Below are 20,047 nucleotides of genomic sequence, written 5' to 3' on the forward strand. Positions count from 1 at the left end.
GATTGTATCCAGGTTATAGACCTCCAGACACGGGCTAGGGAAGATCTACGAGATATTCCCTGGCCTGAGGGAGAGAATGTGTTCATTGATGGGTCCTCCAAGGTGGTAGAAGGGAAACGATTTACAGGATACTCTATCGTGAATGGAAAGCAATTAAAGGAAGGGGGGAGGTTACCAGCCACCTGGTCAGCTCAGACAGCAGAGCTGCACACGCTTGTGAGAGCCTGTGAATTATACCAGGACAAGACAGTAAATATATTTACTGATTCTAAATATGCATATGGGGTAATACATGCATTTGGAAAACTATGGGAAAAAAAAGAGGTTTATTAAGCTGCAGAGGAAAGAAGAAAATAATTGGTTTACAAAGGATGGTAAGCAGTGGATACCAAAAGCTCTAGCCTTACAATTGTTAAAACAACTTCATGAAAGGAGTCATTGGGGCTCCCGAGGACTGGCAGAAGCCTTCCTCAAAATGAACACTGCTGTTGGTCTCTTTAACCTGGCAAAGCGAGCTATTGAATGTTGTTCGACTTGTGCTAAAACCAACAACAAAGTTACAAAGAAACTGGCCGGGGAGGGAGGCGTTGGGCAGTATGTCCCTTCCAGAGATGCCAGGTAGATTTTACTGAAATGCCTCGAGTGGCAAGATTTAAATATCTTCTGGTAATAGTATGTCAATTAACCAGGTGGCCAGAAGCATTTCCAACTGTTTCAGCAACTACAGGATCAGTTGTTAAAGTATTTTTGAAACAAGTCATTCCAAGATAAAGGATGGTGGAAGCAATAGATTTAAATAAGGAAACTCATTTTACAGGAAAAATTCTTCAAGAAGTTATGACTGCTTTAGGAATACGGTGGAACCTCCATACCCCCTGGCACCCACAAAGTTCGGGTCAGGTTGAGAGAATGAATGGAGAAATAAAGAAACATCTCCTGAAGCTGGTGATAGAAACTAAGATGCCGTGGGTACGGCTCCTGTCCCTGGCTTTAACAAGAATAAGAGCCAGACCCAGGGGAGATATTCAGTTATCTCCCTTTGAATTGATGTTTGGAATTCCTTACCCTTGTAATTCTCAGTCTAGTGGGGGGATAGAGATAAGTGATGTGTATTTGAAACAATATGCGGCTCGGATACTGTCTCTTGTGAAATCTCTTCGACAGGAAGCTCAGCTGGCACAGACCTTGCCTTTGGATTTTGCTGTTCACAACATCCAACCGGGAGACTGGGTCCTGGTTAAGGAGTGGGAAGAAGCACCACTGGTGGCAAAGTGGCGTGGACCTTTCCAGGTGTTGCTGACCACAGAAACAGCCGTCAAGACAGCTGAACACGGGTGGACCCATCACACTCGGGTCAAGGTCTCTGCAGCCCCAGAGATTTGGACATCTCAGCTGGAGGAGAAGGACAGGAAGCCGTGGAGTGGACTGGAGCAGCAGCCAGTGCGTCGACATCGGGGGAAGCCTCGTGTGCCCACCTACAGGCTGCCTGCTGAAATAGTTTGTGTGGGCATCCCTCCTCTCAGATGTCCAGTCATTGGGGGCCAACCCTTGCTGTCATTGTTTTCTTTATGTTAAGCTGTTTCTGTGCCTTCACTGGCCACAAGTGGTGTGAAAGACAACGTGAAAGTAAAAATTAAGTTAGGAAATTAGATTACACAATCAGAATGTTTCTCTTAATAATGTTACCTTTATATTATCCGTTAGGTTGGAACCAAGAATGGGAAAATAATTGTTTTGACCTTAGGAGAAAAAGTAGCAAAAACCTTTAACCTTAGCAATTGTTGGGACTGTGGAGGGCCAGGAGAATCTGAAAACTAGCCATGGGTGGCCAGCCCAGTAAAACCTAAATAGTAGATTAACACCCTGAGTAAGGTCCATAATGGAACAGGATTTTAGGATGAAGAAGGAAGTCCATGGCGGTTTCATTCTTCTGAAAAAGGCGCTTATTGTCTAAATAGACAAGTAGATGACAATAAAAAAGTAGTGAAATAAATAGCAAAATGAATAAAAAAATTAGCTCATGTACCAGTCCAAACATGAAAAGGATGGGAATGGGACATGTTTTCTTGGCTACCTGGTGGACTATAGGTTAAACAATTTTTTTTTTTCCTCTTCTGTGCTGTAGCAACTCTAGTCTTTTTACTATGCATGATCCCTTGCTTAGTACAACTTATTCAACATGTGATCAAAAGGATGCAGGTAATAGCCACGCCTACTGATCCAGAGATGGTTACAAAAGGACAGAAATTGATGTCACTCCAAATAATTACAAAACCAAAAAAGACTCAGGAACAAAAAATTAAGTCAATGATAGCTGAAGTTTGTAAAGACAATTATTAAAAAATAAAAGAGGAGGGATTGAGAGGAATGTTGAATTTGTCTTTACAAATGAGTTGTGGATCAGCCTGTAGATAAGGCTAGCACTGAGAGATAAAAGAAACAATGGGATGGATTCCACTGATTGATGAATGGAAAGAGATATTTGCCTTTACAAACAAACTGTAGGGCTGCTGATAAATGAAATTGGATATCGAAAGATGAAAGAAGCAACGGGGGGAAAACTATGAATTCTATAAGAATTAAAAATTAAAAGGGAGGGTTATACATTAGAGGGGAATTTCAGGTATCAGGCGTTCCGGGAAGTCTGTGCCTCTCAAGTACCTAAGCCAATGGGGAAAGAGAGAGGGAAATGCGGCCGGGAAAATAGGATAAAAAGGAGGTTGCGTCCCCCAAAAATTTGAGAGATCCCAGGGGAATGTCCCATGGCCTCTCCCTTTATTCGAATAAAGCAAAAAGGACTCCTCTGTCTCCTTTTTGGACATAAACCTCTGGTATTTGTGGATTAATTTTCCTGACATTGTCTCAGGCATGACAACCACTGAAGAGGCAGAACAGAAAACTAGGAGAGAAGATGTACCATCTTTACTACCCAGTCTTAATCCTCTCTTTCATCTCTGCCAGAGCTACAAGGGAACAGATGCAATGCATTTCAGAAGCTCCTAGTGCTCTCACTGTTTGCAGTACCTCTCTTGAAGCATCTTCTACCCGCACACAGCAGCCTGCAGAGCAGAGTATGTGCACTCACTTTAACTACTCCAGGATGAAGTCTGGCAACTCAATAGCACTTCCCAAGCTGCTGCCCAAGTGGCTACAGTACCCCCATGAAGGTGTTCTGGGATTCTGTTTGCCAAGTGCCTAAGCCCATAGAACATTTATAAATCACACCTTATATGTTATATTTAATCAACATGAACTGCTTTTCCATGCTGTTACCTCAGTCCAGAATCCTTAGTGGAAGAACAAAAAACAGGCCAGTGACTTTGCCTGCTGTCAGTGGCTTCAAACCAGATCCATGGCCCACTGCTTTTTACAGCACTCCTTTAGTCTATTTTTAAGAGCAACTTGAGAAATAAAAGCTATTTAAAACAAGCAGCATGAAGAGAAGTATCATTTGCTTCACATGATTATTATGTGCATAGTAATGGCAGGAAGAATACTACAAATGTTTTCCAACTCTTAAAAAAAATAAGAACACTTCCTTTGCAATATATAATTTTGAATTTTAATTTAGATAACTCAGACTTATTTACTGGCAACATAAATATCCATATTCATGACATCTGATTTATCATAATCTTTATTTCTGATATGCTGCATCTGTGAATATTTGAAGTACTTGAGTTTGCATTCATGGGCAATTATATATGGGAATGTCATCGAATAGCAACAGATTGAAGAGTTTGTAGCACTGAAAGATAATTCATTTTCTCTCAGATGGGCTGTGGCATGACACCTGGGATTGATGCTTCCACTCTCATTTTTTTAACAAATTACTTTTTCCTGTCTAATAAGGCACTCAAATTGTTAGGAACAAGCTCCTGTTTGTTCTGTTAATGTTCTGTTAACTGTGGAAAACACCCTGTTTTTATGTTAATTGTTGCTGTTCTTCTGTTCTAAATCCCACTCCCTGGAATTGTCTTGTCATTATGCCCTTTCCCTCCCCATCGGGTAATGCCTTTGCTGTTCCCAAAATGATGCCTGGCAAATAAGAAGACCGCAAGTGCTTATGGAACACAACTCAGTAATAAAAAAAACCCTAAAAACAACGAGCCAATATAACATCGAAAACTAAAAATGGTACTCCCAAGTAAGAAAAGCAGTGAAGAAGATGAAATCACCAACCAGGACTCTCCTGCCTTGTTGCCATGACCTGAACAGCACCCGATCGACATGACACCCCTGGACTACGAGCCAAGTGGGGTCTTCTGCGGGACTCCTGTGAGGACAGAAGGCCCAGCTCTGCTGCACAGCAAAGCTGAATTCCTCCTCGTCTGGATCGTCCATCGGGAGCAGCGGTGGTGCACGTGATCCATCGGGCTCCCACCCAGAGCTGATTTCTCAATAAAGGCATTAAACGGGAGCTGGTCTCCTTGCCCTTATTCATTTCAAAATCGAGGACATTATAATAAGGGTCAAGCCATTGCCTTTTAGATGCATTCTCTCAAACAGTAGTTTGCAAAGGTCGGAGGAAGGAAGGGAAATGGACAACAAGTAGAAACGCAGATTTGATGCACATGTTTTAGAGGGGAAAGAGGCCCAGACATGGTATTTGGTCATTTCACATTCAAGGACTCCCTCATGCTGACTTCCACTGAGCCTTCCAGATACCCAAGCTCTTGCAATGAAAACCACGTTTTTCTTAAAAATCTCTGCATCTCAAACTTTATTTCCTTCTAGTCTTGCCTGCTGGAAGTTTTTCTGAAGTATAAAGATTCTCCCAATAAAACAAATTTTAATTAATTTCCAGAAATGTAATGATAAATTATAAGAAGAATTAAACAAACCCACAATAAATCCGCGGTAAGTACAAAAGGAGAAAGTAGTTTGAATGTCGCTTTTGATGCATATATTGAGTAAATAAGGTGATAAAGCTCATGGATGAATAAAACAGTCCCTCTTTTACGGTTTCAAAGGAAGAAGCACAACTGCAGAGGCTTCCCAAAGAGCTGCTGTCTCACCATCCTCTCTTTGAGTGACAACAGGGCAATGAATATTGGTAAGGACAGCCATTAACACAGGGAGGATGTGCCAAGTGCTTTTAACAGCGAATTGCAATCACTGAATTCAAAGCAACTCTAGCTGTTGCTTTGGTGAGCTCTCACTCTGGTGAAAACAAAGGCAATGTCCTTGCCAGTAGTTAGCCAGTGCTTCTAAACTGTTAAAACCCCACATATATGAACACATTTTGCTAAGGTATTTTTATACCTTATATCAGATCTTCATTAACATCATTACGCCAAGGCATACAGGGATAATGAGTACAACTAGTTTCCCATAGTTATAAAACAAAGACCTACCTCTGGGAGCAAATCCAGCCCACTGCTCATTTCAGGCAGAGGGGATCAGAATTTATTCACACCAATCATAGTTGTCCCACCACTTAAAGTACAACTCAACCTTCCTCTATTTCAAAGGAAGGCATAAAGCCCTTGAGAAGCAAAATTTACAGCAAGTGCAAAACAAACATGCTCAAAAGCAGAATATGTAGAGACAAAAATCCCACTCTCAGACATAGGATGACTTGGCTTGTGTATTCAGATGTCGGCTATCAATAGAGCTAGCAAAAAGTGGTACCAAAAACGCTGGCTAAAAAGCTAAATAAATAATTCAACCTTTCTTTCAAGAAGATTTCTAAACATCAAACAAACTGATAGACTTCACTGAAAAAAAAGTATTCTTCTCAGGATAATTATCACCTAAGCTTTATTGCAAACTTAGTCTTCCCAAGATAATTTCTAAAAAGCATAAAATCCACCTGGATTTGAACTCTTTCATGCCCTCCTGAGATGCAGAGTACTTCCTCCCATCAGCAAGTTGTGTATATGTTCAATATCTCCATCAGTACTGATAAAACCAGCTTAGAGCTATGTATCACTTTATGTATTAGTGACATACCAAGATGTATTTTCTTTGACGAGGGAAAGAGATCTGCCTTACTAAAAACCTTGCTTTTCAGAAAAGGTTCATTCACTCCTCAAGAGAATATTAAGCCTTTCAAGCAATTCACAGTAACCTTCACAAAACATCTTGAAAATTTTAGGCTTAACTCGAAATAATACCTCAACACTTTTAAGAAAAAACCTAAGTACCTTGAACCCATTTGAAATACCATTGTAACGGTCTGCAAAATGGATTCTGCAGCCATTGTTCAGTCTTTTTAAGGAACTGGAAATCACTCTGGATAAAGTAGCACATGCTGGAACATTTATTAAATAAATAAATGCCTTGGGCCTCAAGTATACCCAAAACAATACATACTGTATGCAATTCCCTTTACTTGCCTGAACTAGAGTCTGTTCAGGAGTGGAATATTTTCAGCTCCTGAAGTTTTCAATACTGGTTTGAGTGTTGGATATATCATGGAATGATCTTTTTCTGCACTCCTGGGCTATATGTGGATGAAATAATTTCTGTTGCACATCCTGGCCAGAATAAACCAATGCCTTGATTCTCTAACACTAGGACTTAAAGGGAGTTTTTTCCCTGCAGGTTCGGTGACAATCTCACCTTCCATGAATGTATCAAAATACAGGAGGGGTTGGAAAGAGTTAAAGACATGAACCCTTTAATGTCTTGTACCTGAGAGATTCCAGCCGTGCTGGAGGTGAGAGCAGTAAAGCACCAAATCCCGTGCTGGAGGTGAGAGCAGTAAAGCACCAAATCCCGCCAACCTTCAGCCCTGGGGGACAGCATCTGCCCAGCCCTGGAAACCCAGCCAGGAGCCATCGCAAGGGTTTAGAAGCCGTTTATACTTTAAAAGCCACTTGTACCAGGGCTGAGTGCACGCTCGGGGAGCTCGCAGCGCCCCACCGAGCTACTACAGCGGCCTGGGGCTGCAGCGGCGGGGCAGGGCCTTATCCCGGCGTCCGGGCCTCGCGCTCGAGGCGGAAGGCGGCCGGGCCAGCCCCTCACGTGCCGCCGCTCCTGCCGAGGGGCGATGGGCGCGCGGGCGCGCGCCCGGCGCAGGCGGGGCGGGACGGGCTGGTGGGGGCGGGGCCTTGTGCAGCGGGGCCGCCAGAAGGCGCCACTGCGCGGGCAGGGGCGGCGGTGGTTCGCAGGTTCGGGGTGCCCGCCCGTGCGCGGGGCCGGACAGTGCTCGGCCCGTGGCCGGTCCTGACTGCCCGGCCCCACGCCGGACATTCCGGCCCCTCCCCTCCCGGGCAGCGAACGAGGCTGCATAGACACGGTAAGGGCGCTCGGCCGGCTCCCTTCTCCCCAGCTGCACGTTTGGCGTCCCCGTGCCGCGACCGTCCCTTCCCTTCTCATCCCTTCCGTGGAGTGGGCGTTGTCCTTCTGTCTCTCCATCCCCCGGCGGAACGCGCGGGTCGCTCGTCCGCCGGCAGAGCCCCGCGGCAGCGAGGGGCAGGCCCGGGCACGTCCCAGGAGGCGCCGTGTGAGCGGACCCACCGTGCTCCGCGCACTCCTGGGCTGCGGGGCCGGGGGTACCCCAGAGGCGTTTCGGCGCCCAGGACTCTCCGTGCATCTGCCCGGACTGCTGCATCTTGGACGTAGAGTCTGCAAGGTTTTTGGTGAATTTGCCGCGTTTTAACTGTTTTATTGGCTGGTAATGTTTCTCGTGGCAGATGATCGATACCCTGGAGAGCGGCGGGGCTCAGGACCTGCTGCTCGAGCTCCCCGCAATGTTGGAGCAGGAGCTGCGGGCTCAGCCCCGGGCCGCCGGCCTCAGGCTGCTCGAGGCTGCCCACGACAACGGCCTGCGAATGACCGCACGGCTGCGAGACTTCGAAGTGAAAGATCTCCTCAGCTTAACTCAGTTCTTTGGCTTCCACACTGAGACGTTCTCAATAGCTGTGAATTTCTTAGATAGATTCTTGTCAAAAATGAAGGTAAGGCTTTTTGAAGTATAAGCTGTCAGCCTAGTTCCTATTCGAAGCTAGAATGTCTTGGGTTTAAATAAAGGTTAAGCTACTTCCAGAGATTTTTGATTGCACAGAGATAAAAAATGGTGTTCTCCGTTCAGATTTTGGTATTGTTAAGAAAGGTGTTTTCCTCTGAAGGTTGAAAAACTGAAGGATGCCCATGGGCTGGGAAACAGGGCGTGTTAATAGCTTAGACCAAGACAGACTGCCTGTCCTGTTGCATAGATACAAGAACATCTTACATTATTTCTCTCTTTACTCCCCTTTAAACCTATCAATAAGCCTTGTGTATAGCAAGATGCTGTTGAACACTTAAAATCTGGTCAAACATTAGTTAGTACAGCATTCTCCCATGAAGATGTAACATGCTGACCTGGGTTATTTTTAATTGTCTAACAGTTAAAGACAAGACAGCATTACCACTGTACGATTTGGACAAGAACAAAAGCTTGTTTTCCTTGTGTGTTCAAACAAAAATGAGAAAGCTAGATGGAATGGATGGGAAAATGATGATTTCACAGACTTGTGAATCCAGAATAAGCAGTAAAAATGGGGACTGCAGTGTTTATGGAATAAAATAAGACACTTTATATATACATGTCCATATATATGTGTGTATATATGCTTAAAATAGAGTTAGAAACCCCCAATTTTTTACTATCACCCAATATGTATAACACTTTAAATCCTAAAAGCTGTCAATTAGGTCATCTTAGAACCCTATTAACAAGCCAGTTCTACCTCAATTAAAATTGCTCTGCAGTCTTGCTTTTTAGATGAATGACATACAATTTACAGTGCATAACTCTTTCTTGTTTCGTTAAAGGTAAGAATGTTTGACAAAAGACTTAGTTTTCAATCTCCAGAAAGCAAAACAACCCCTTGTCCCCTATAATTTTTTTTATTAAATAGATCAGAGCCTACAGTTTGGTACTTGCATGTTGTAATAGCTGATCAGAGGCCTTCTTTGAAAATAACAATTCACTTTTCTTTAGGTACAGCCTAAACACTTGGGCTGTGTTGGACTCAGCTGCTTCTACTTGGCTGTGAAGGCATCAGAAGAAGAGAGAAATGTGCCCTTAGCCACTGACTTAATTCGAATAAGCCAGTATAGGTTCACTGTTTCTGATATGATGAGAATGGAGAAAATCATATTGGAGAAATTGTGTTGGAAAGTCAAAGCTATAACAGCCTTCCAATTTCTACAGCTCTATCATTCATTCATTCATGAGAATTTAAGCTGTGAAAGGTACAATAGCTAATCCTGATTTTGCTATAACTGCCTATGATCAGAGAATGTAGAATATAGAAAAATAAGCAGGGAAATTGCTTGAGTAATTGGCCTTTCTATACTTTAAGAATGCCACAAACTTTCCCCCTTACTGGTAATTGTCATAAATGTGAGCATCTGTGGTTTAATATTATTGTAATTTTAAATACTGTTTGCATAAATGGAGCATTGCTCTCGAGCCGAAAATCAAACTTGCACAATAGTAATGGTATAATAAATCTCTGCTTCTGCTGCAGTGAAGTATTGCCTCATTGTAAAGATTGCAAAATCTGTTTTAAAAAATACTCCTTTTGCTAGTAAGCACTGAAATTCCTTGTTAAGCCTGCTTTGGTAATGCAGCTCTTCCCCAGTGTAACACAAGATTTATTTTTGGCATTGAGACTGCCAAAACTGAACACCTGTTTGAATGTAATCTTGGGACAAATGAGGCTTTTATTTAGATAATGAACATTCTTGCTGCTTCTCTGAGTTCCCAGAGTGATGCTGCCTTGATCAAGCTTGCATTCCTCTAGATTCACTCATCTGTTTTTGTTACAGGAGAAAATACCTTAATTTTGATAGACTTGAGACCCAGCTTAAGGCCTGTCACTGCAGACTCGTGTTTTCTAAAGCCAAGGTAAACATCTTGAAAATTGAAAAGAAAATTAAACTGCTGAAACTTAACAAAGCAGTGTTTAAAAACATCTTCTCTCTTTCCAGCCTTCTGTCTTGGCACTGTCTGTTTTGGCACTAGAGATAGAAGAACAAAAACTGCTGGAGTTAATGGAGGCATTGGAATTTCTACAGTTACATTCCAAGGTATGTGCAGATAAAATTTCAGGGGAGGGTGGAAGAAAAATGCATGAAAAGGTCTACACAGTGGGAAAGGGACAGGTGCATTGGCATATTGGTTTCTTTTGTGGCTTTCTTGTGATGTTTTGTTGAGTTTTTTTCATTTGGCCTGGGATATTTGTGTTGAAGAAGCTGAAAGTACATGTACAAAGTAAAGATTTAACTAGTTATTAGCATAGGACATTTTGTCTTGTCATGTAGATAAGCAACAGAGAATTGACCTTCTGGAAGGAGCTAGTGTTAAAGTGCCTTATGGAATATTCCTCAAGCAAATGTTCCAAACCAAATGTGCAGAAATTAAAATGGATTGTGTCTGGACGTACAGCTCGGCAGCTTAAACATAGCTACTACAGAATAACACACCTTCCTACCATTCCAGAGACCATGTCATAATAGGTAAGTCCTTGTAAAATTAACTTCTGACCTTTTAAAATCAACTTCTGATAATATAGAAGTAAAATTGGCTGTTAACTACCTCCAGGGTCCTTATAGGTTACCTCCTGGAATCAAGTAACAGAAGTGCAGTCAGCCTGTTCTCCTGTTCATGCTTAAGTCAGTGCTGTACCTGAAGAAGTGACAACCTGATTAATGTATGAACACTGGAGAAGGAACTGATGTGTGTTGTGGTAGCAGAAAGTTTCTACAGACATTGGGACTGCATTTACACTAAAATACCGAGTAAAGCTTGGAAAAGGGGGAAAAAAAACCGTTGCATTTCTCTTATCTCAAAAAGAAAACCAGTCTGTTAGAATGAGTTTCTTGTAATTGTTCCCTTAAGCCACTTACAAGTAAGACAGTTTTATACAGTTTTACTTGTATAACTGCTTAGTGAAGACTAAAATCTGTAATTCAGTTCTTCCTGCTACTGTTGGTTTTCCCTGTAAAAATGGTGAACTTCTTCCTTACCTAGACTTTACTTCCAGAGGCTACACATTTTTCTGTAACAGCTGTCTTGCTGTTGTCTTGTTGTATTAGGATCTCATGCTTTGTTTGGCTCTTGTAGAAAGCACTTCTATTGACTGGTTTGTTTGGGTTTTTTTACAGGAGTGCAGTAAAATGAGAAGACCATCAATCAGCACACTAATGTTTGAGAAACAGTCTGAACCATGATCTTAATAATTAAGAACTCGGCTCATGGAAATAATACGTAACATTTCAGACTAAAGATCCTTCCAGCAAATACCAGTTCTTTTCATGATGAATTCAACAGTACATGGTGTCAGTACTTGGTAGACTGTTTACTAGTCAATGAAATAACACAATTCCAATACAAGGAATTTTAACATCTTATAGTTTGTAGAGCAGCTTGTGTAATCTAACCTTGGTTTAGAGTAACTGTAGGTGCTGAATTAGATATTAATTTTTAAAACCCGGATAATTTTCTGAGGATTATGGAATACCAGGAAAATCTGATTTGCAGTAGTGTAGTGCTGCAGTGTATTAAGAAAAGAAAGACTAAGCCCACTCAATATTGATGACAACAGCAAATGTCTGCCAGCTCATCTGGTGTGCTGTTTGGGCAATTCCTTGTGTCCACATGTTCCTGCCAGGATGGGCACTGGCCTCCTACCACAGACACATTAAACATTAGCCTGTGTGATACCCGCTGAACATGTTGAGTTGGTAGAAAGTTAACTGTATTCCTTTAGGAAAGACAGTCACTAGCACAGCATCAGTAACTGTAGTATTTTGTAATAGCTGTAGTTTAACAATGCCACAAGTACCTCATTGAGTGTAAAAACTTGGTGGTACCTAATGAAGAGTAAGGGAAAGAACTGGGTCACATGTAACTCTTTCATGCCCTAAATCTGACATAAGTTTTCCAGAGTTTTGCTGTACTAGAGGTAAATGCTGATGCTGAACAGGCACATTGTTACAGGTACAGTAGGATCAGGGCTAGTTCCCCATCTTGGCCTGTGTGTAGGAGAATCCAGTTGAGAAATACTGAAGATTGCTTCAACTCTGATCTCTTTAATGGTAAGCTTTGTAAAGCACAACTGTTTGTTCTGACAACCAGGTCAATATTTGAGGCATTCATATTTATAGTGCTAACAAGGAAGTGAATAATAAGAATGTATTATTGTATGTTAGATGAAAAGAGGTTCTGGGAGAGTGTTGCTAATGTCTTCTTGAATTCAGCGTCACTGTGGGACAGAGGTTGTTGGCAACAGGCTGTTAAACCTGATTGTCATGGACTGATGGAGTGGAGAAGATCAATGTGGGATGAGGTGTTAGCCAGCCAACCCTTCCCTGTAATGGTACCAACTGAAGTGGAAACCATTCTTCTCAAGCTAGTTAAATCATTCACAGAAGACTCTATACCAAAGCTCTCTACTGGACAAATGAAGTCTTCTCATGAGCTCATGGGAGTGACTACACTGCAAAACGTGTAACTGGGTATCACACCTGTCAGTGCTGCCTGGGCATTGTTCTGACCTGTGCAAAGTGATTCAAAGGTGTGGGAGAGGATGCAATGTGCAATTCTAATTGTCCTGTTTCAAGATATGTACCTTTAAATTAAACATTGAAATGTTTAATTTAATGCTTAACTAAGTAGCTTTTTTCTTGTTTCATTATGAATAAATGTGACTTATATCTGAACAGTACCTGGAGAAAAATTTCCAGGCAGGAGCTAAGACATAACGAAGATTTCCCCCCCCCCCCCCCAATTTATTTTTATAAGAGGTTGAGGTTGCATGAGAGCAATTAGAGAACCACAAGAGAAAATGGTAAATATCTTAATAATACCTGTTCTTCAGCAGTGACTCACAGAATGGGTCAGGTTGGAAAGGACCAGGGGTAGGATCAGCTGGTCTCACCTCCTTGCTGGAGCAGGGTCATCCCAGAGCACATGACACTGGATTTCATCCAGACATTTCTTAATCCCAGTAAGGCAGACTCCATACCATCTCAGGGAAACCTGTTCCTGTGCACAGTCACTGCACAGGAAAGAACTTCCTCATGTCCAAGTGGAACTTCCTGGGCATCAGTTTCACAGAATTACTAGGTTGGAAGAGACCTTTAAGATCATTGAGTCCAACCCATGCCCTAACACCTCAACTAGACCACGGCACCAAGTGCCATATCCAGTCTTTTTTTAGACACATCCAGGGATGGTGACTCCACCACTTCCCCAGGCAGCCAATTCCAGTATTTGATCACTTTCTGTAAAAAACTTTTTCCTAATATCCAACCTATATTTTCCCTTGGTGCAGCTTAAGACTGTGTCCTCTCGTTCTGTTAGCTGCTGCCTGGAGAAAGAGACCAACCCCATCTGACTACAACCACCTTTCAGGAAGTTGTAGGGAGTGATAAGATCACCCCTAAGTCTCCTTTTCTCCAGGCTAAACAACCCCTGCTCCCTCAGTCATTCCTCATAGGGCTTGTGTTCCAAACCCCTCACCAGCCTTGTTTCCTCTGGATGTGCTCAAGCATCTCAACATCCTTCCTAAACTGAGGACACAGAACTGGACACAGCACTCAAGGTGTGGCCTCACCAGTGCCAAGCACAGGGAGGCATGACCTCCCTGCTCCTACTGGCCACACTATTCCTGCTCCAGGCCAGGATGCCACTGGCCTTCTTGGCCACCAGGGCGCATTGCTGGCTCACGTTCAGCTGGCTGTTCACCAGTACCTCCAGGTCTCTTTCCACCTGGGCACTGTCCAGCCACACCATCCCCAGCCCATAACATTGCAGGGGGTTATTGTGGCCAAAATGCAGAACTCAGCACTTGGACTCATTAAACTTCATCTTACTGGACTCTGCCCATCCATCCAACCCTTCCAGGTCTCTCTGCACAGCCCTCCTCCCTTCCAACAGTTCGACATATGATCCCAGCTGTGTCATCTGCAAATTTACTAATGAAAGACTCAATATCCTCATCCATGTCATCAATAAAAATATTGAACAGAACTGGCCTCAGCACAGATCTCTGAGGGACACCACTAGTGACTGGCTGCCAGCTGGATGCAGCACCTTTCACCACCATTCTCTGGGCCCGGCCATCCAGGCAGTTCTTAACTGAGTGAAGAGTGCTGCTGTCCAAGCTGTGGGCAGCCAGCTATTCCAGGAGTTTACATTGTTAAAAGCCTTGCTGAAGTCCAAACAGACAACATCCACAGCCTTTCCCACATCCACCAGGTGGGTCACCTGGTCATAAAAGGAGACCAGGTTGGTCAGATACAACCTACCCCTCCTAAACCCATGCTGGCTGCGTCTGATATCCTGGCCATCCTGTAAGTGCTGTGTGATGATACTCAATATAAACTGTTCCATTACCTTACTATGTACTAGGTAACTGGCCTACAGTTACCAGGATCCTCCTTCCTACCCTTTTTGTGAATGGGAGTCACATTGGCCAGCTTCCTCTGGAACCTCACCAGTGAGCCAGGACTGTTGGTAAACGATGGAGAACAGCTTCGCAAGCTCATCTGCCAGCTCCCTCATCACCCTGGGATAGATCCATCTGGTCCCATAGCTTTGTGAACATCCAAGCAGCTCAGCAGTTTTCTGACTGCCTCCTCCTAGATACCAGGGGGACCATTCTGCTCCCTGACACCATTTACCAACCCAGGAGGACAGTTGTCCTGAGGACAAGCTGTCTTCCCACTAAAGACTGAAGCAAAAAAGGCCTTCCACCTTCCCCTCTTCTACAATTACTAAGTTCCCTCCTGCATCCAGTAGAGAACAAAGGTTGGTTGGCTGCCTCTTGTCCTGTTGCTGGGCACCATGGAGCAGAGTCTGGTCCCTGCTCTGAGCCCTCCCTGAAGACAGGGATGAGGTCCCCTCTAAGCTGTCTCCTCTGGAGGCAGAACGGCTCCAGCTCCCAAAATCTTTCTTTGTAGGGATATCCTTCAATCCCTTCCACAGCCTCCACAGCCTCTGCTGGACTCGGTCCAGGAGCTTCATGTCCCTCCTGTCTTGAGCAGCCCACCTGGACACAGCACTCCAGATCTGGCGTCACCAGGGCTGAGCAGAGGAGCAGCATCACCTCCCTGATCTTCTGGCAAAGTTTTTCCTGATTGACCCCAGGATATAATTAACCTTCTTGTCCCTCAGGGTATTGCTGGCTCAGAGACAGCTCACCAGGACCCCAATGTCCTTCTCCACAGAGCTGCTCCCCGGCAGATCAGCCCCAGCCAGGTGCATGGGAAGATTCCTTCCCAAGTGTAGATAAGCAAGAATAAGAAGATATCCTTGCATTAAGACAAGCAGTAGATTCATAACTGATTTGTTTACTATGATGTTTCTGAAAAGAAAAAAACACTCAAAACATACATTCTGCTTAAAGACATTACTTTCTTTATGTACACCCTTCTCTATAGTCTGTGCCTTAGTATCACAGCTTATAAATCAGCTGGTAAAATTTTGTCTTCATTCTACTGGAAAAGATCTTCTTTCTCTTCACTGAAGTAATTACTTTTGACAACAATCCATTGAAGAGATCACTGAAGTCTTCAACAGTTTCATGATTCCAGTCTTTAATATGTAATTTGTCTAAAGGATCACATATAAAAAGTTCAGTTTTCAAGACTAGAAAAGTCTGGTCCTCCTTTGCTGTAGTTTCCAGAAATTTCTGCCCCACTGAAGTCAAACCCAGGGTTCTGATGGAAGTAAAATTAAAAATTGTTTAGTAAGTAAATGATTTAGAATAAAAATGCTTTTTAAAATCCCAGACAACCCACAAACAAAAACCCTAAATTGCTTCTTGTTAATATTCTGCCATTGTAATAAGAACACATAATAATCAACTTGTCATATGTTTATCACAGCACTGAAATCCTTGGAAAATGCATCAACAAACTCTGAATTGTTATAGCTTGGTTGCATACTGGTGAATTGACTTTGTAATGCTGTTCTTGACTTAGCAAGTAGTCAGATCTCCCAGAAAAGAAATATTAATGAAAGTTTAAGAACGAGATCTGGCTTTTGGTGTCCTTTGAAACTGCCTTTTGAAAATACATGCCCTGATGGAGGGTTCATAAAACTGTTGTTCTCTGCTGCAGTACATAGCCTGCTGATTCAGCTGGTATGTAAAATGTAATTCTACACCCCTGCAGACAGGTACAGGAATAGTTGTGTGCCAAAGGGACAGCAAAACAATTTAGGCAATTTTAGTAAAAGCATAAGGAACATCTTTTCCAGCTAATTATTCCACTCCATCTTACATTATAAACAAGCATATCCAGTAGAGTTTGATGTTCAAATTTTATTGTAAATATGGCTATGTCATAATTCTAGATAATAACAAAAGTTATATGTAGCCTAACAAGTCAAAAGTTGTTAGGAAGATACAATTACTAAAACAGTAATAGCACCTCCAAACTCATTTGAACTTATAACCCTGCAGGCAGACTCATCTCTTCAAAGCATAGTGATAAAACCTTGTAAGCATTTTATAGATATTGAACTAAAGCATATATTTCCATGGCATTTGCTCAGCTTTCCTGGCCATAACATCTGTGTGCTAACAAAAAATATAAGGAGTAATTATGGTCCTGATGTCTTGGGTTTTAGTGTTTATATTTTTCAGATTCTCTGCTGCTTGGTGTGTAACTCTGGAACTTCATATTCAGTCTTAGGAAGTTCTCTTCACAGGGTAGTTAGACAAAACAATCCCTTCCCAGCTAGAGAATTAAGGACAATCGTTACACAAAAAGCATAAACAACGTCGAAGGGAAGGGGGCAAGCCAGGGGGTTGAGACTTCATAACCTGGGGCTATGGTCGGAAAATTGACCCCAATATGTAGATGAACAAAAACCTATAAAATTGTAAAAACTTGTGACAGAGATCCATCTTGGATTCAACACGGGTGCAGCCCCAGCCAGGCTCTTGTACTGCCCAAGGCCTTTTAAGGCCTTTCAATAAATAGCTATTTTATTCCTTTTAGCTCTGTCTAGTCTATGCTCCACATCAGCTATTCTAAGCATCAGTCCCTTAACTTACTTCTCTTTGGAAACGCTCCAGTGTAAGTTTCCTTTGCATCTGGTCCTGTACCCAAGGATCAGCAGCATATTCATTTTCTAACAGAGATGTCCAACAATTTCCAGCGTCTCTGTTTGTCTTCATTAGAACAATTCGTATCATCTGCCTGTCTTCTGTTGAATGAAAACATATAGAGCAACCTTTAAACTCAGTCCTACATGTTGGTTCGTTTCTTGTTTCGGTGAATTCACCATTAACAAGCATAAAACGTGAAGTAATTTAAGTTCTTAATGCCAATGCCAACCTAGTTCTTGATAAATAAATAAACATTAACAAGGAAAGAAAGGCTGAAACAAAGATAGTCTGTATTGTCATCTCTCCCCTTCTGGCCTGTAAGATGCTGAAGCTTTAAGGGATTAAACACAGTTCAAAACTACTATTGCAAACATAAAGTAACCTCTTGGAGATGTTCACAACAAAGATTTAATCTATTACAACAGACAACTCTGCGAAGGCAATAATGAAAAATTTGAGATCAGGCTTTACAGAGAGTTATTACCAACATAAGCAAGAACTAAGTTTTAGCAACATATGAACGAAGGATTATTTAAAAGAATGTGTATGGCTATAAAGAATATATTGGAAGCATGTTTCAAAGTAAATGTGCAGGGTGTTCAGTTCTACTGAAGTGAATAAATACAGCATTAGAAGTGTATTTTGAATATTATTTGCGTATTGAAAAAGACTAGGCTTTGCTTCACAATGTGTATTAACACTTTTAATTTCAATGATTAAATTACTAAATCATCAATAAATATTTAAAATAAATATCATAGCAAAACACTGAGAGACACAGTCCACAAATATGATTGCCAACCCCCAAAATATTCTGAATAGTTTACACTATTTATGATATAATGGCTCAATATGCTTTTTTTCCTAATTATATGTAGGAACCTTAAGTATGATTTTTAAATTTCTTTCTGATTCTTTTGGACTGTAGATTTTGTCATTCATTCAAAAAATGTAACGCGTAAAAGTAGTAATCATGGAGAATCATAGATTACGTAACTGTACCAGAACTGTTTACCTTTAAATGAAGGTTTGAAACTTCTCACTATATGGAAATGTTTGTAACCCATTGATTATGACCTTCCAGGATGTGGCATTTTCTCATTAACCTTAGTCTCAAGTGCTTTTGTAATACCTCAGTTCCTTAATCCAGCAATAACGACTGCCTTTTTACAAAGCTATGGAAAGAAAGTAATCTTTCCCATTAATAAAGAGGGGGTAAACTATTCTGCAGTGTCTATTGGAAAGCTTTATTGCCTTTATAATGTCACTTCAGATGTAGGTTATTACCTAAGGTCCATGTTCCTTCATCAGTTACTGTAGAGTCAAAAAGTTTACCCTGCAAAAGATAGGTACAATATTACAAATCAGTAAAACCTCTTCAGCATCCAGTTAACATTGAATTATGAAGTTTTACTCACAACTTAACCACCTTGTATTCTGCTGAAAATGAATAGGGTGATCTGACCCTAAAAGTATACACTTGTATGTAGCCTGCTAAAGAATTATTGCTTGTTATGCAATAATTTTTTAATTGAAGCATTTAATACCTTCATTGTTTCAGTATCTGGAGTCATTGAAAAGGCTTGTGTTTCTCAGCAGGTAATGCCATTTTTAATAATCTTGTCATGAAAATGCATGTGTTTTTGCCAGGAGTAAATCTAGCTCTCGTGCAGGGTACAGGTAGTATGAGCAGTTCATTATAAATGTGAAAGTAAATCTGTCTTTAGGCTAGTTTTATGGGGTTTGGTTTTTGTTCTTTTTTTCCTTTCTGGAGCAATTGAAGCTGTGCACTGAAATGCCATCCACATTCACACTAGAATCTATGTGAATTTGTATCTTTATTTTTTATAGAATCACAGAACGGTTTGGATTGGAAGGGACCTTAAAGTTCATCTCATTACAGCTCCCTGACATGGGCTAGGACACCTTCTACTGTTCCAGGTTGCTCAAAGCCCTGTCCAACATAGTCCTGAACACTTCCAGGGATAGGGCATCCATAGCTTCTCTGGGCAACCTATGCCAGGGCCTCCCCACCCTCACAGGGAAGAATTTCTTCCTAATATCCAATATAATACTATCTTCTGACAGTTTAAAGCCCTTCCCCCTTGTCCTATCACTACATGGCCTTCTAAGAAGCCCCTCTCCAGCTGTCTTTTTACGTACTGGAGGACAGGCACCATCTGCAAAACGTCCTGCAGGTGAACAAAACTGTTTCCAATGAATGTCATTTTTAATGTATCAAACCTGGGATAAGGAACAGAGAGGCACCACAGGGCACAGGTATGCCAACCTTCTCCCAGGTGTCTAATGACAGCACGTGAGGATGCAGCCTAAGCTGTGCCAGGGCAGGTCTGGGTGGGACATCAGGAAGAAATTTCACAGATGTGATAGACATTGGAGCGACCTGCCCAGGGAGGTGGCGAAGTCACAACCCCTGGAGATGTTTAAGGAAAGCCCACAGGCTAGACTCCGTGGCCTCAGAGGTATTTTATAACCGAATTGAGCCCGTGACCCCCCGGCGCCCCGCGGCCTATGCGTCGGGAGCAGCCGCTGGCCTGTTCCCTCCGGGCTGCCCACGGTACCTGCAGCAGCTCCTGTCCGCACACGGCCAGGGAGATGTGCCGGCTCCGCAGGCTGCAGCGCACGTCCTTGGAGCGGGTGCCCGGCGGGACGCGCACCTCGATGAACACCTCCTCCAGCGTCTGGTACCAGCGGCCCCAGGGCGTCCCGCAGGGCACCACCCCGCTACGCTCCTCGAACGGAGCCGACATAGGACACGCCGGGAGCGCTCCGCTCCACGCTCCGCACCGAACTGCACAATGAGTCCCGCACAAACTGAGCTCCGCGCTGCCCCGCGATTCCGGCCCCCGCACCGGCCCCGCTCCCCCCGGAGCGTCCGCTCCGCGCACGCGCGCCGCCAGCCACGCCCCCCGCCGGGCCCGCAGCGCGCGTGCTCCGCGTCGAGCGCGCCGACTGGCTGAGGC

At 42.9% G+C, this 20,047-nt stretch overlaps 3 protein-coding genes across 14 annotated transcripts in view; 1 reads left to right on the plus strand and 2 right to left on the minus strand.

The window, feature by feature from the left end:
* The window catches only part of LOC148222000 (uncharacterized), a 317,722-nt gene extending 310,853 nt beyond the window's left edge, over window positions 1–6,869 (minus strand). For all 12 annotated transcript variants that reach the window (XR_015807029.1, XR_015807023.1, XR_015807021.1 and 9 more), the window contains exon 1: window positions 6,640–6,869. Coding sequence is in view for 2 of the 12 variants with exons in the window: in XM_088173827.1 (XP_088029953.1) it covers window positions 6,640–6,786 (147 nt within the window). In the remaining 10 variants the exon portion in view is untranslated. The remainder of the gene's footprint in view (window positions 1–6,639) is intronic.
* A 169-nt stretch (window positions 6,870–7,038) lies between these two features.
* CCNG1 (cyclin G1) lies at window positions 7,039–12,611 on the plus strand. Its single transcript, XM_014877376.2, has 7 exons — window positions 7,039–7,246; window positions 7,644–7,907; window positions 8,936–9,189; window positions 9,769–9,847; window positions 9,931–10,029; window positions 10,264–10,458; window positions 11,107–12,611. The coding sequence occupies exons 2-6, from the start codon at window positions 7,644–7,646 to the stop codon at window positions 10,453–10,455; spliced, it is 888 nt and encodes a 295-aa protein (XP_014732862.1). The 5' UTR covers window positions 7,039–7,246; the 3' UTR covers window positions 10,456–10,458; window positions 11,107–12,611.
* A 2,666-nt stretch (window positions 12,612–15,277) lies between these two features.
* Window positions 15,278–19,980, minus strand: NUDCD2 (NudC domain containing 2). Its single transcript, XM_014877377.2, has 4 exons — window positions 19,646–19,980; window positions 18,351–18,399; window positions 17,010–17,161; window positions 15,278–15,666 (listed from the first exon to the last, which is right to left on the minus strand). The coding sequence occupies exons 1-4, from the start codon at window positions 19,832–19,834 to the stop codon at window positions 15,583–15,585; spliced, it is 474 nt and encodes a 157-aa protein (XP_014732863.1). The 5' UTR covers window positions 19,835–19,980; the 3' UTR covers window positions 15,278–15,582.
* Window positions 19,981–20,047: the final 67 nt, after the last annotated feature.

The sequence above is a fragment of the Sturnus vulgaris genome, chromosome 15 (assembly GCF_052056855.1).
Source record: "Sturnus vulgaris isolate bStuVul1 chromosome 15, bStuVul1.hap1, whole genome shotgun sequence".
Classification (NCBI taxonomy): Eukaryota; Metazoa; Chordata; class Aves; order Passeriformes; family Sturnidae; genus Sturnus; species Sturnus vulgaris.

Bases quoted from the DNA above. Each gene is read 5' to 3' on its own strand.
- NUDCD2 (XM_014877377.2), bottom strand. From the start codon at position 19,834: ATGTCGGCTCCGTTCGAGGAGCGTAGCGGGGTGGTGCCCTGCGGGACG. The intron at 18,400-19,645 runs GTACCGTGGGCA...TATCTTTTGCAG, and splicing joins GCGGACAGGAGCTGCTGCAG to GGTAAACTTTTTGACTCTAC. The intron at 15,667-17,009 runs GTAAGTTAAGGG...TACTTCCATCAG, and splicing joins TGGAGCGTTTCCAAAGAGAA to AACCCTGGGTTTGACTTCAG.
- CCNG1 (XM_014877376.2), top strand. From the start codon at position 7,644: ATGATCGATACCCTGGAGAGCGGCGGGGCTCAGGACCTGCTGCTCGAG. The intron at 9,848-9,930 runs GTAAACATCTTG...CTCTCTTTCCAG, and splicing joins TCGTGTTTTCTAAAGCCAAG to CCTTCTGTCTTGGCACTGTC. The intron at 10,030-10,263 runs GTATGTGCAGAT...CTTGTCATGTAG, and splicing joins TTCTACAGTTACATTCCAAG to ATAAGCAACAGAGAATTGAC.